This window comes from Sphaerodactylus townsendi, linkage group LG10 (genome assembly GCF_021028975.2).
Source record: "Sphaerodactylus townsendi isolate TG3544 linkage group LG10, MPM_Stown_v2.3, whole genome shotgun sequence".
Classification (NCBI taxonomy): Eukaryota; Metazoa; Chordata; class Lepidosauria; order Squamata; family Sphaerodactylidae; genus Sphaerodactylus; species Sphaerodactylus townsendi.
In genome coordinates this window covers 85,872,295-85,884,381 of record NC_059434.1, presented here as the reverse complement: position 1 = coordinate 85,884,381, position 12,087 = coordinate 85,872,295, and the positions used below count along the sequence as shown (strand labels likewise).

The 12,087-nt window shown below is 48.0% G+C and overlaps 1 protein-coding gene across 1 annotated transcript in view; it reads right to left on the bottom strand.

The window, feature by feature from the left end:
* Positions 1-12,087, bottom strand: part of FBXO41 (F-box protein 41) — a 78,678-nt gene that overhangs the window by 39,514 nt on the left and 27,077 nt on the right. The window contains exon 2 of the mRNA XM_048509705.1: positions 7,046-8,041. Coding sequence (XP_048365662.1) covers positions 7,046-7,782 — 737 coding nt within the window. The 5' untranslated portion in view covers positions 7,783-8,041. The remainder of the gene's footprint in view (positions 1-7,045; positions 8,042-12,087) is intronic.

Sequence of the window (12,087 nt, the reverse complement as noted above, 5' to 3'; positions counted from 1 at the left end):
GGAAAAAATACACAGAACTGGAAGTAAAGGAAGCTCAGCAGAGTTCTGGGTTGAGAATGCCACATGGGTGGATCACAGGGGGCCCAGAAGGTGTTGACTCCAACGTGACTTAGTACCTACAACAGTGATGGCAAACCTTTTTGAGACCGAGTGCCCAAATTGCAACCCAAAACCCACTTATTTATTGCAATGTGCCAACATGGCAATTTAACCTGAATACTGAGGTTTCAGTTTAGAAAAAATGGTTGGCTCCGAGGCATGCGTTACTCGGGAGTAAGTTTGGTGGTAATCGGTGGCTTTGCTTTGAAGCAACCGTGCAGCTCTTCCAATGGGTGAATCACGACCCTAGGAGGGTTTACTCAGAAGCAAGCCCCATTGCCAGCAACCGAGCTTACTCCCAGGTAAAGGATCACGCTTTAGTTCAGCACATGAAAATCAGTGGGGTTAACAGCGCTTAACAGGGTTACCTACACTGCTTCCCCAAAACTAGGTCTTAGGTTTCATGCTAATAATTGAGCCTAGTGGCCCAAACCAGCCTAGATGTGTGTTGGGGGGCACTCTGCACGTGCCCACAGAGAGGGCTCTGAGTGCCACCTCTGGCACCCGTGCCAGAGGTTCGCCACCACTGACCTACAACATCGATTTCCTCACCGAGTGGAACCAAATTTGCATCCAGCTGCCAAGTTTAGCTATTTGGGTAGTGCCATGAATCACGGGACCAAAGTGATATGGGACGGGACTGGCAACACTGAGCGAAAAAGCTGACCAGATCCAACCCGTGGCAACGCTAGCCAAATTAAAATCGCTAGGTCCCCATCGCTGCAATGGTGAAGCTACTGACCCCGATTGTCTGAACCTATGTGACGGTACAGAATGTCCATCAACATTCCATGCGCACAGAGCTGTCAGACGGTTTGCAGTTCCACTTGTGCAAGAGAAGGGGCAGTTGCCAGTATGGGATGAAAACGTCACACACAGACTTTATGGGCACTTGTTCCAAGGGGTTGGCAGAGTGTGAGAAAGACAACTGGGCAGGCAGAGAACTAGAGAGGCCTGCGGCAAGGTAGCTGAAGGAAGGATGTGAAGCAGACAGAGGGACAGGGACCCAAGAGCGTTTGGGACTCTTTAGTTTGGAGAGGAGACGTCTGAGGGGGGATATGATTGAAGTCTATAAAATTATGCATGGGGTAGAAAATGTGGACAGAGGGAATTTTTTCTCTCTTTCTCACAATACTAGAACCAGGGGGCATTCATTGAAAATGCTGGGGGGAAGAATTAGGACTAATAAAAGGAAACACTTCTTCACGCAACGTGTGATTGGTGTTTGGAATATGCTGCCACAGGAGGTGGTGATGGCCACTCACCTGGATAGCTTTAAAAGGGGCTTGGACAGATTTATGGAGGAGAAGTCGACCTATGGCTACCAATCTTGATCCTCCTTGATCTGAGATTGCAAATGCCTTAGGAGACCAGGTGCTCAGGAGCAGGAGCAGCAGAAGGCCATTGCTTTCACATCCTGCATGTGAGCTCCCAAAGGCACCTGGTGGGCCACTGCGAGTGGCAGAGAGCTGGACTAGATGGACTCTGGTCTGATCCAGCAGGCCAGTTCTTATGTTCTTATGTTCAAGAGGGAAAAATGAGGAAAAGGGCAAAAGAAACAGAGAAGTGAGGCAAATTGCCATGTCAACATCTGTAGGTACAGAGTACATCTTGAAATGCCTTGAGAATGAAGAATGCCATCCTTTCCTTTAACAACTCTGTTGTTTGCCCTGGGTTTTGAGATGTTGACTGCTGCTCGTTCAGAATTTCAAGGATGCTCTTCCTAAATTCTTTCAGTGTGCAAAATTCTTCAGCTTCCTTGACCGACTCTTTGCAACTCCTGGCTTTGCGTTCGGGGAAACCTTTGTGCATTTGATGACCAACATTTAGGCCAGGGGTAGGGAACCTGCGGCTCTCCAGATGTTCAGGAACTACAATTCCCATCAGCCCCTACCAGGATGGCCAATTGGCCATGCTGACAGAGGCTGATGGGAATTGTAGTTCCTGAACATCTGGAGAGCCGCAGGTTCCCTACCCCTGATTTAGGCACTGCAGTTGTTTGTAATATATTTTATGATATTGCAGCATTGTTTGTGATTTGAATGTATATGTTAGTTGAAATTTTTTATGTCTAGTGTATATTTTAGCTGAAAAGTTTATGTCTAGTGTTTTATAGCTTAGAATAAAACGTACATTTCATACATATTAAGGGACAGTTTTTAGACTTCTCGACCTTTTCGGTCCCTAGGAACTTTTGCATTTCTCTTCACACTGCATATCATACAGTGGTTCTTCTCATGCTTATGGTGAATTCTTGAATATACTTAATTAAAGGGTGGTGGACCCAAAAAGAACAGAAACACCAAGAGAAGGAAATTAGCATCTACGTTGGGGATGGGATAGTGTGGAAAGACAGCCTGTGTAATCTGTTTTGATTTCTGCAAACGGACACAGGAAATCTAACTTGAAAACTTAATTTCTGCCTCTGGGGGTGGGCCTGCTGTTTCTCAGACAGGAAATCTGCCAACAGACCATAGACAACAGCCAGGATGCTTAAACAGGGGATGGTGGTAGAAGTCTTGCTGTCTCACCTTATTTTCATCTGTTTTCAAGCAACATGGAAAAGGGTGCAAATGTCAGTTTGGTTAAATCTGCAGACGCCCCTGATTTGAGAAACTCGTATGGAATTCAGCATCCCAAGAATTTCAGATTTCATTTAACATCCATCCCCCGCCCTGCCAATCTCCAGTGCTTAACATCAGTGGGACAATCCCAGGTGGTGTCGTGGCCAGCGTGGTGTAGTGGTTAAGAGCAGGTGGATTCTAATCTGGAGAACTGGGTTTGATTCCGCACTCCTCCACCTGAGTGGCAGAGGCTTATCTGGTGAACTAGATGCATTTCTGCACTCCTACACTCCTGCTGGGTGACCGTGGGCCAGTCACGGTTCTCTCTGAACTCTCTCAGCCCCACCTACCTCACCAGGTGTCTGTTGTGGGGAGAGGAAGGGAAAGGAGTTTGTAAGCCACCTTGAGTCTCCTTACAGGACAGAAAGGTAAGATATAAATCCAAATTCCTCCTCCTCCATCTCCTCATGTTCCAGGTGAAACCAGATTAGCTTGTGCACTCCAACACATGCCAGCTATGACCAGTCATAATTCTTCAGAGCTCTCTGAGCCCCACCCACCTCACTGGGTGTGTGTTGTTGGGGGGGGGGAGGGAAAGGAGATTGTAAAGCCCCTTTGAGTCTCCTTACAGGAGAGAAAGGAGGGATATAAATCCAAACTCTTTTCTTCTTCTCCTGCGAACAGCAGCATACACAGGCAAACAGTAACTGGGCTAAGGCACTTAGAAACCTTGCTAATGTAACCCCCATGCTCAGAATGGGTTGACCCAGTAAGGGGTGGAGACTCAAAGCAGCAAGAGGCTGCAGCAGACCTCATGTAGTTTGGAGGAGACAAGGGTACCAGACTTGGACCTTGATTTGTATAAGCCCTTAACACCTTGTTAAGGGTTTTTTGTGTTTGTAATGGGTGAGAGTTCTCCTGGAAACCTTCCTCATGTTGAATCCTGTTCATCAAGCCCTTGGAGTCTTCAGGAGCCAACCCACTTGCAAAGAAGAATTGGACTTGGCAGTATCAGTAGACTGTAAATAGAAGGACTTGAAAATGCAACCTGAACAGGACCTTGAAGTGTGATGTTAAATGTTGATGTTTGATGTTATAGGTTAAGAGAGTAAACCATTTTGTTTTTAAAATTTGTTGTTGCAAACTCATTCCAAGTTCTGCCCCACAGAACCCACAGACAGAGGTTACACTTTGTGTTATACAGGTGGGGTCTTCTGCAACATTGGTCTCATCTTATCCTATAATCCCTCCGGGACAGGACATATTACCACTACTAAAACGTTAGTGTCAATATACTCCTCAGCCCTCCTGAGATTCTTTCAGACTTCAGGTGGAAACTATTTACCTGCAACTACTCATCTCTTTCAGACAAAGGCACCTCCTATCCTATGGAGAGCCATGGATGGTAGCCCGGGTCAAACAAAGATATGATTCATGTTTAAATTCCCGTCTGCGCTCCTTCTCAAACGATGTTTGTGTTTCTGGTCCAGCCATTTGCTTGGAATTTGCTGAAGCGTCCCTAGTGGCCAAGGCTGGAAGGCACCCTTTTCTCTTCGACTTAAAATTCATCACTCACAAGAGGGCTGCTATCTGTACTATCGGGCCGAAGAGGGCTTTCTGTTCTCAGGCCAAGACTTTTTTGGGGTATGATACTTGGGAAATTACAAAAGATTATGAAGATAATTTAAAAGAAAACTAAGGCTTTTTTGTTGGGAATCAGGGAGGAGGACTTTCCTAAGCAATATAGACATTTGTCTATGTATATAAGAACATAACATTGATAGAGCCACTGCTTAATGTTTATTTAATCCAATTTGATATTACTGATTTTATTGTGTGCTCTATTTCTATGTTTTGTTTATAAATACAATTAATAAGAATAAGAATAAGAATAAGAATAAGAATAAGAAGAAGAAGAAGAAGAAGAAGAAGAAGAAGAAGAAGAAGAAGAAGAAGAAGAAGAAGAAGAAGAAGAAGAAGAAGAACATAAGAACAAGCCAGCTGGATCAGACCAGAGTCCATCTAGTCCAGCTCTCTGCTACTCACAGTGGCCCACCAGGTGCCTTTGGGAGCTCACATGCAGGAGGTGAAAGCAATGACCTTCTGCTGCTGTTGCTCCTGATAATCTGGACGAGTTAAGCAATTTTGCACCTTCAGATCAAAGAGGATCAAGATTGGTAGCCATAAATCGACTTCTCCTCCATAAATCTGTCCAAGCCCCTTTTAAAGCTATATGACAACTGCAGCAAGAACTTACAGAGTATTCAGCAATGGCAAAGCTGTTGACATTATTAAGAGATAATAGTTTGAATGCTTTTTTAAAGAAAACTGGAAATCTTTTATGCAATATCTTTTGAAAACTTATTTGAATAGAGAAGTAGTGGCAGGGTTTGAAATCTAAAGAAAAAAGTAGATTGTAATCATAAGAATACACTTAAAGAACTATTGAATTAATGCTGTAATTACATATGCATGAACCTACAGATAACTGATAAACAAAGATGAAACAGCTGGAAGTCAATATCTGATATGTAGCGTTGTGTTTTCTTTGTGTTTGTATGTTGTATGTGAGGAAAAATGTATATATTAAAAAGAGAGTTTTCAATGCTTATGGTTGAAACTGGTGGGTGACGTTACAAAAACTGAGCTTTTCCCTTGAAATCCTCAATCAAATGGATCCTTACTGCATGCACAAGCAAATCCAATTTGATAAATGGAGCACATGCTGTAGAGCACAAAGAGAGTATGTTCCCAACACTATTTGGGCTTCCAAACCTTGAAAACTCTACCTACATACTGTAAGTTTCTAACAGTTCCCAAACAAAGAATATAATTCTCTAAAGGCAAGAGTAAATGCCCTGCCATTAGAAGAAGAAGAAGAAGAGTTTGGATTTATATCCCCCCTTTCTCTCCAGCAGGAGACTCAAAGGGGCTGACAATCTCCTTGCCCTTCCCCCCTCACAACAAACACCCTGTGAGGTAGGTGGGGCTGAGAGAGCTCTGAGAAGCTGTGACTAGCCCAAGGTCACCCAGCTGGCGTGTGTGGGAGTGCACAGGCTAATCTGAATTCCCCAGATAAGCCTCCACAGCTCAGGCGGCAGAGCTGGGAATCAAACCTGGTTCCTCCAGATTAGATACACGAGCTCTTAACCTCCTACGCCACTGCTGTTAGGGGAACTAACAGGTAGCAGATGCTTGGGGCGGCCAGTGGCTCAGACGCATGAGCAGCAGCAGCAGGCTCTGCAGTATCCCCAAGCCCCAGTTCCCCCAGGGCCTGGGAGGGAAAGCGCTTGGACGGCTGTGCAGGCCAAGTCCTGGCAGCAGCCTGGCTCTGTCTTTAGCTGCCTCCCCTGCGCCATTGCACCCGGAGTCATTTGACCCCCCTGTCCCTATGTTAGGTACGCCACTGCTACAGGGATCGGTTTTCCTGGAGAAAAAGGCTGCTCTGGAGAGTAAACTGTATTGCATTGAACCCCACTAATGGACCTCCCCATCCCAAACCCCAGCAGTGGCGTAGGAGGTTAAGAGCTCGTGTATCTAATCTGGAGGAACCGGGTTTGATTCCCCGCTCTGCCGCCTGAGCTGTGGAGGCTCATTTGGGGAATTCAGATTAGCCTGTGCACTCCCACACACGCCAGCTGGGTGACCTTGGGCTAGTCACAGCTTTTCGGAGCTCTCTCAGCCCCACCCACCTCACAGGGTGTTTGTTGTGAAAATACTAAATACTAAAATATATACATGGTCCTTCTGTATCTAGGACATTCCCTTCAGCTGAAGCTAGCAAAATTACTGCTGGCTAAATGTTGTCATAATACATAGACATATGGTTGGTATTCATCTAGACTTTACGTCTTATTATTATTGTTAGCAGAAATTCTTGCATACATTCTCACACTGTGGGATCCATGTTGTTCAAAAGCATAGGTATCTTAAGAGCATCAGTGCTAGATTGTTATGTACAGAAATGGGATAAGTGCAGATTGTGACATTCTTGATTTTTTGCAAACCGTGTCTCCACCTGACCCCTATTGCATGGACATAGCCTCCTCTGTTTATCAATTTGTTGATATCTGCCAGAGAGCAGCATAGAAGGCATATGAGGGTGTTGTGAGGAAGGGCAAGGAGATTGTCAGCCCCTTTGAGTCTCCTGCAGGAGAGAAAGGGGGGATATAAATCCAAACTCCTCCTCCTCCTCCTCCTCCTCCTCCTCTTCCTCTTCCTCTTCCTCTTCCTCTTCCACTACTACTACTACTACTACTACTACTACTACTACTACTACTACTACTACCTGGCTCCACCCCCAAATCTCCAGGAAAGAAGCATTCCCACCACTACCATCCCACCTGTCATGGTCCCGGAGACCACAAAAAAGAGAGACTTACTGTTGTTTCCGGGTCAGCTCCTGCTCCTTCTGGACAAGATCTTGCTTTAGGGAAGCCAACATTTCCACGCTGACGTCCACCTGCCGGGAGAGCTCCACGGCCCGTTCTTCCAGTTCCTGCTTCTCTCGGCTGAGCCTGATGCTCTCCTGCTTGGCCTTCTCCAACTCCGAGCACTTCCGGTCCAGTTCCACTTGGAGCCGGCCTACCTGCGAGGCAATCTTCTGCTCCACTTCTTCCGTCAGCTTCTCCAGACGCTTGTCCACCTCCAGCTTCTCGAAAGCACGGATCTTGAGGCGGGTCAACCCTTCCTCGTAAGCTGCGTCCACCGCGGCCACGGCGGCCGCTGCAGTGGTGGGCGGGGTGGTGGCCGAAGTCATAGCCTTCCGGGTGAAGATCTCGGTCAGCGGGATCTCGATCTCGTGGATGTAGCGGGACGCCACCGGAGAGGAAGATGTGTCCAGCTCGTCGGCGGGAATGAGGTCGCAGGTGAAGCGCTGCTCCTTGCCCTGGAAGGAGGTGCTCTCGAAGATGTCTCGGCGGGTGGCTGGGGTCAACAGGGTGGTGTCTTGCGCCAGGGGAAAGACAGTGGCATCGCAGATGCTGTTGGTCTTGGAGAGGACATAGAGGGTCTCATAGGTGTGGTTGTACTCCAGGTGGGCCCGCAGAGACGACAAGCTCCGGAAACGCTTGTGTTCCCCGCAACGCGGACAGCGGTAGGGCAGGTCCAATGAGGCCATCCCTCAGCCAGAGCCGCGCTCCCTGCCGTGTAGCCCTCCTCCACAGGAATCCAGCCGCCGGGTGCCTCTCATGGTTCAGGGACGCGGGCGGTGGCAGGAACAGGACTGGCAGTGAAGGGAGAAAGGGGGCACCCTGGGACAGAAGGCCAGTTCCACAAGGTCATTGCTGGGGAGGGCCTGGCAAGCGAAAGCAAGGAGCGCGCCAATCCCAGCTTCCGACCCGGAGAGGCCTGGTGAGCATCAGGTCCGGCTGGCAGCCCTGGAAGAGAAAAACAGGTCAGTGGGTTAGGGCTCAGCCCAGGGACGTAACGAGGCAAACCAGAGCCCTGGGCAAAACCTGAGTTGGATGCCCCGCCCCCCCCATGGGCGGCCACCCCACCACGACCCAAATTTTTTTTTTGCACCAGGTCATTGGTGCCTACAGGGGATGCATTTTTAGACATATCTCACCAAAATTTCAGGGTATCGTCAGGAGACTGTCCTTATGCTACCCCCCAAGTTTGGTGCAGTTTGCTTCAGTGGGGACAAAGTTATGGACCCTCAAAAGGTGTAGCCCCCATCTCCTATTAGCTCCCATTGGAAACAATGGGGGATGGGGGCACCCCCTTTGGGAGTCCATAACTTTGGACTCCCTGAACCAAACTGCACCAAACTTGGGGGGTAGCATAAGGATGATACTCCTGATGATACGCTGAAATGTTGGTGCCACTAGCCTAAAAACTGCACCCCCGGCAGGCCAAAAACGGAAAACCACTAAAAATACCCCAAAACGAACCCTGCATTTTGACACCCCCCACAAGGTGATGCCCTGGGAAGCTGCCCACCTTTCCCAATGGGCATTACGCCCCTGGCTCAGCCTGGTCTGGGTGGGAACCCCCTGGGAGGAAGACTCAGACAGAGAGGAGGGGACAGTGTTGGGTCCAGGTTCTCGGGCACTCCCTGTAGATGCAGAGACTGAGCAGCCAGAAGTTCCTGCAGGACCAGGTCCCCGGGCTCAGGCAGAGCATTCGGGCTGGGATCCACAGCCAGGTCCAAGCTCTGAGACTCCCCAGCAAGAGTTTAGCTCTCAAACTCTTCAGCCTCTTGATACGGAGCCAGAGGGACCCTGACAGCTCCCCCCTTGTTTCCAGAGCCCCAGGAGCAACACAGGAGGAGACTATGTGCTAGTTTACTGCAGAGGAGACCCAGCAGCAGGTTGGCAGCTATGGGGCAAGCTAGAGTAGATGCAGAGACTTTTCAGGAGCCAGACTAAAGTAACTCAGCTGCAAGAGGTTATTTTACAAGGGAATGGGAGGCTGGCTATATAAGAGAGGCTGCAGTTGAGCTAGCTTGTGGTCGTGGTTTACTTTGCAGGTTACTATTTCTTGTCTTGTTTAGATTCCTTGCTCTGTGTACATTAAATGTCCAGACCTGCTAAGACCGGTGTGTGGACCATCCTTGGTTCCTGAGGGCCTGTCTATACCACAGCATTTCTGTGGCACCGCAGCCCTCTTTGCCTATTTTCCCAAGCTTTTTGTTCAGCTACTCCTTATAGTTTTTAAGTTCTAGAGCTTTTCTGCACTAACTGCTTGCCTTGAGGCTGTTTGCTCCGCAGTCGGGGTTTCCTGCAGTTTTCTGTTTACACAAGAGATTGGGCCCGAGGACTCACTCAGTCCTCAGGTCCATTCAACAGAGACAAGCTGGTCCAAAGCAACTGCTTTTGTTTGCAAAGGAAGACACCTCTTACAACCATCGGCTTTAGCCAACAACAAGAACTAGAAACTGAAACCATCAGCTCCACCCAGTAGGACCAAACTAAACCACACAGATAAAGGAGGTGGAGCAGTCTTCCATTATATACATATATACACAATAAATGAACCACACTAGCAGAGTCCCTTTTGCATATCATATTTGCATTTTAAAAAGGTCCTTTTCGTCTCATCTCAAGTAGTCCTGCCAATTCAACAGGGGCAAAAGTTTAAATTCTGCATGCCTTGCTGTTTTCCTGCAAACCCCCCCCCCCATTTTTTATTGGTGTCCAATAGCTCCATAGACTGGCCCCTTGTTCCAGCACCAGATTAGCATTTTTTACAACTCTTCTGGTCATTCAGAAATGGTGGCCCAAAAAATGGGAAAAACTACTTTTGGGTGAAGGTCGAAAGTAGCAACAAAATTCACATAAAGAATTATGATTCCTGTTTAGCTATTTTGCTTCCTGGGGAAAAGCAAAGCAACAGAAAAAAATCATGATTTCCCAGCATTTGGAAACCACTCAGCTTCTCTGGGATTTGGGTGTCTTGGTTGATAGTGCCATGGGAATGTCAACTCAATGCATGGCAGCTGTGAAAAAGGCAAACTCTATGCTGGGGATCATTAGGAAAGGAATTGAGAATAAAACTGCAAGGATTGTCATGCCCTTATATAAAGCCGTGGTGCGACCGCACTTGGAGTCCTGTGTTCTGTTCTGGTTGCCACATCTCAAAAAGGATATTGAAGAGATAGAAAAAGTGCAGAGAAGGGCAACGAGGATGATTGAGGGACTGGAGCACCTTTCTTATGAGGAGAGGCTGCAGCGTTTGGGACTCTTTAGTTTGGAGAGGAGGCGTCTGAGGGGGGATATGATTGAAGTCTATAAAATTATGCATGGGGTAGAAAATGTTGACAGAGAGACATTTTTCTCTCTTTCTCACAATACTAGAACCAGGGGGGAAACACTGAAAATGCTGGGGGGAAGAATTAGGACTAATCAAAGGAAACACTTCTTCACGCAACGTGTGATTGGTGTTTGGAAGATGCTGCCACAGGAGGTGGTGATGGCCACTAACCTGGATGGCTTTAAAAGGGGCTTGGACAGATTGATGGAGGAGAAGTCGACCTATGGCTACCAATCTTGATCCTCCTTGATCTGAGATTGCAAATGCCTTAGCAGACCAGGTGCTCAGGAGCAGCAGCAGCAGGCCATTGCTTTCACAACCTGCATGTGAGCTCCCAAAGGCACCTGGTGGGCCACTGCGAGTAGCAGAGAGCTGGACTAGATGGACTCTGGTCTGATCCAGCTGGCTTGTTCTTATGTTCTGATTTGCCCCGCGGTGGCTTCAGAAAGGGCAAAAACAGTGCATAAAGGAAAGGTGAAGCTTACTGCCAGGTAGAATGCAAGTGTGTAAATGGCCCTGTATTTCCTCCATGTTGTTCAGGGAGGAGAAACTTTTCTCTAGGTTTGCCATTTCAAACTTTCACCTTCAGTCCTAATCCCCTGCCCTTAAGGCACTGAGAAGTGGGCGGAAAAAATGGCTGGAAAATAGTCTTCACAGTGGCACTCTAAGAATTTCATGATTTCTCTGTGGTTACCATAGAGATTAGGGGAAACTCCCAGAGTGTCACCCAGAAGTGACATCGAATCCTCCCCAAACTCCACCCTCTCCAAATACTGTCCCCCAGGCCTCCTACCATTTGCTACGGCAGTACTAGCAGCACTCATTTTATACTCATGACAACTCTGAGAGGTCGAGAGGGAATGTCCCCCAGTGAGGTTCATGTCAGAGTGAGAAGTTGACCCCCATTTTTCCCCAGACCCTGGGCTGACACTTTAACCACTACACCACATGAAGTAACCAGTCATTCCCCACCCTTGGCCCCTAAGTCCCCATGCCCAAAGCCAGAGAGGAAACAGAGTACAAGAGAAGCCAACACACTCCTCCTTGTCTGGGAGGTCAAACACACACAGAATAGGTTAACATACGTTCTCTTCACACGGCAGCGTAAAGAGAATTGAGGGGAGTGTCTCCCATGTCCTAGAATTTATTAGGAGCAGCAGGGGCGTAGTGGTTAAGAGCAAGTGCCCTCTAATCTGGAGAACCGGGTTTGATTCCCCACTCCTCCACCTGAGTGGCAGAGGCTTATCTGGGGAACTAGATTAGCCTGTGCACTCCAACACACTCCACCTTGGGCTAGTCACAGCTCTTCGGAGCTCTCTCAGCCCCACCCACCTCACAGGGTGTTTATTGTGTGTGGGGGGGGGAGAGGGAAAGGAGATTGTGAGCCCCTTTGAGTGTCCTTACAGGAGAGAAAGGGGGGATATAAATTCGAACTCTTCTTCTTAGTCTCCAAGACCTGATGAGCTTGGGTGAAGCTGGGATTGGCTGCTATTGATGGGAGCCTCCTGTAAAATATGAACCAGGAGTATTTGGTCTGTGCTGTGACGCTCCCTGCTGGTAAAGCTTTGAGGCTGCACAGCTGAAGGACGGGACGAAAGCAGAATTCTCTCTTCCATAGCTCCTGTCCATCCTCTTAGCTCTGCCTGGCTTTATTCTGAAAGGCTTTGCC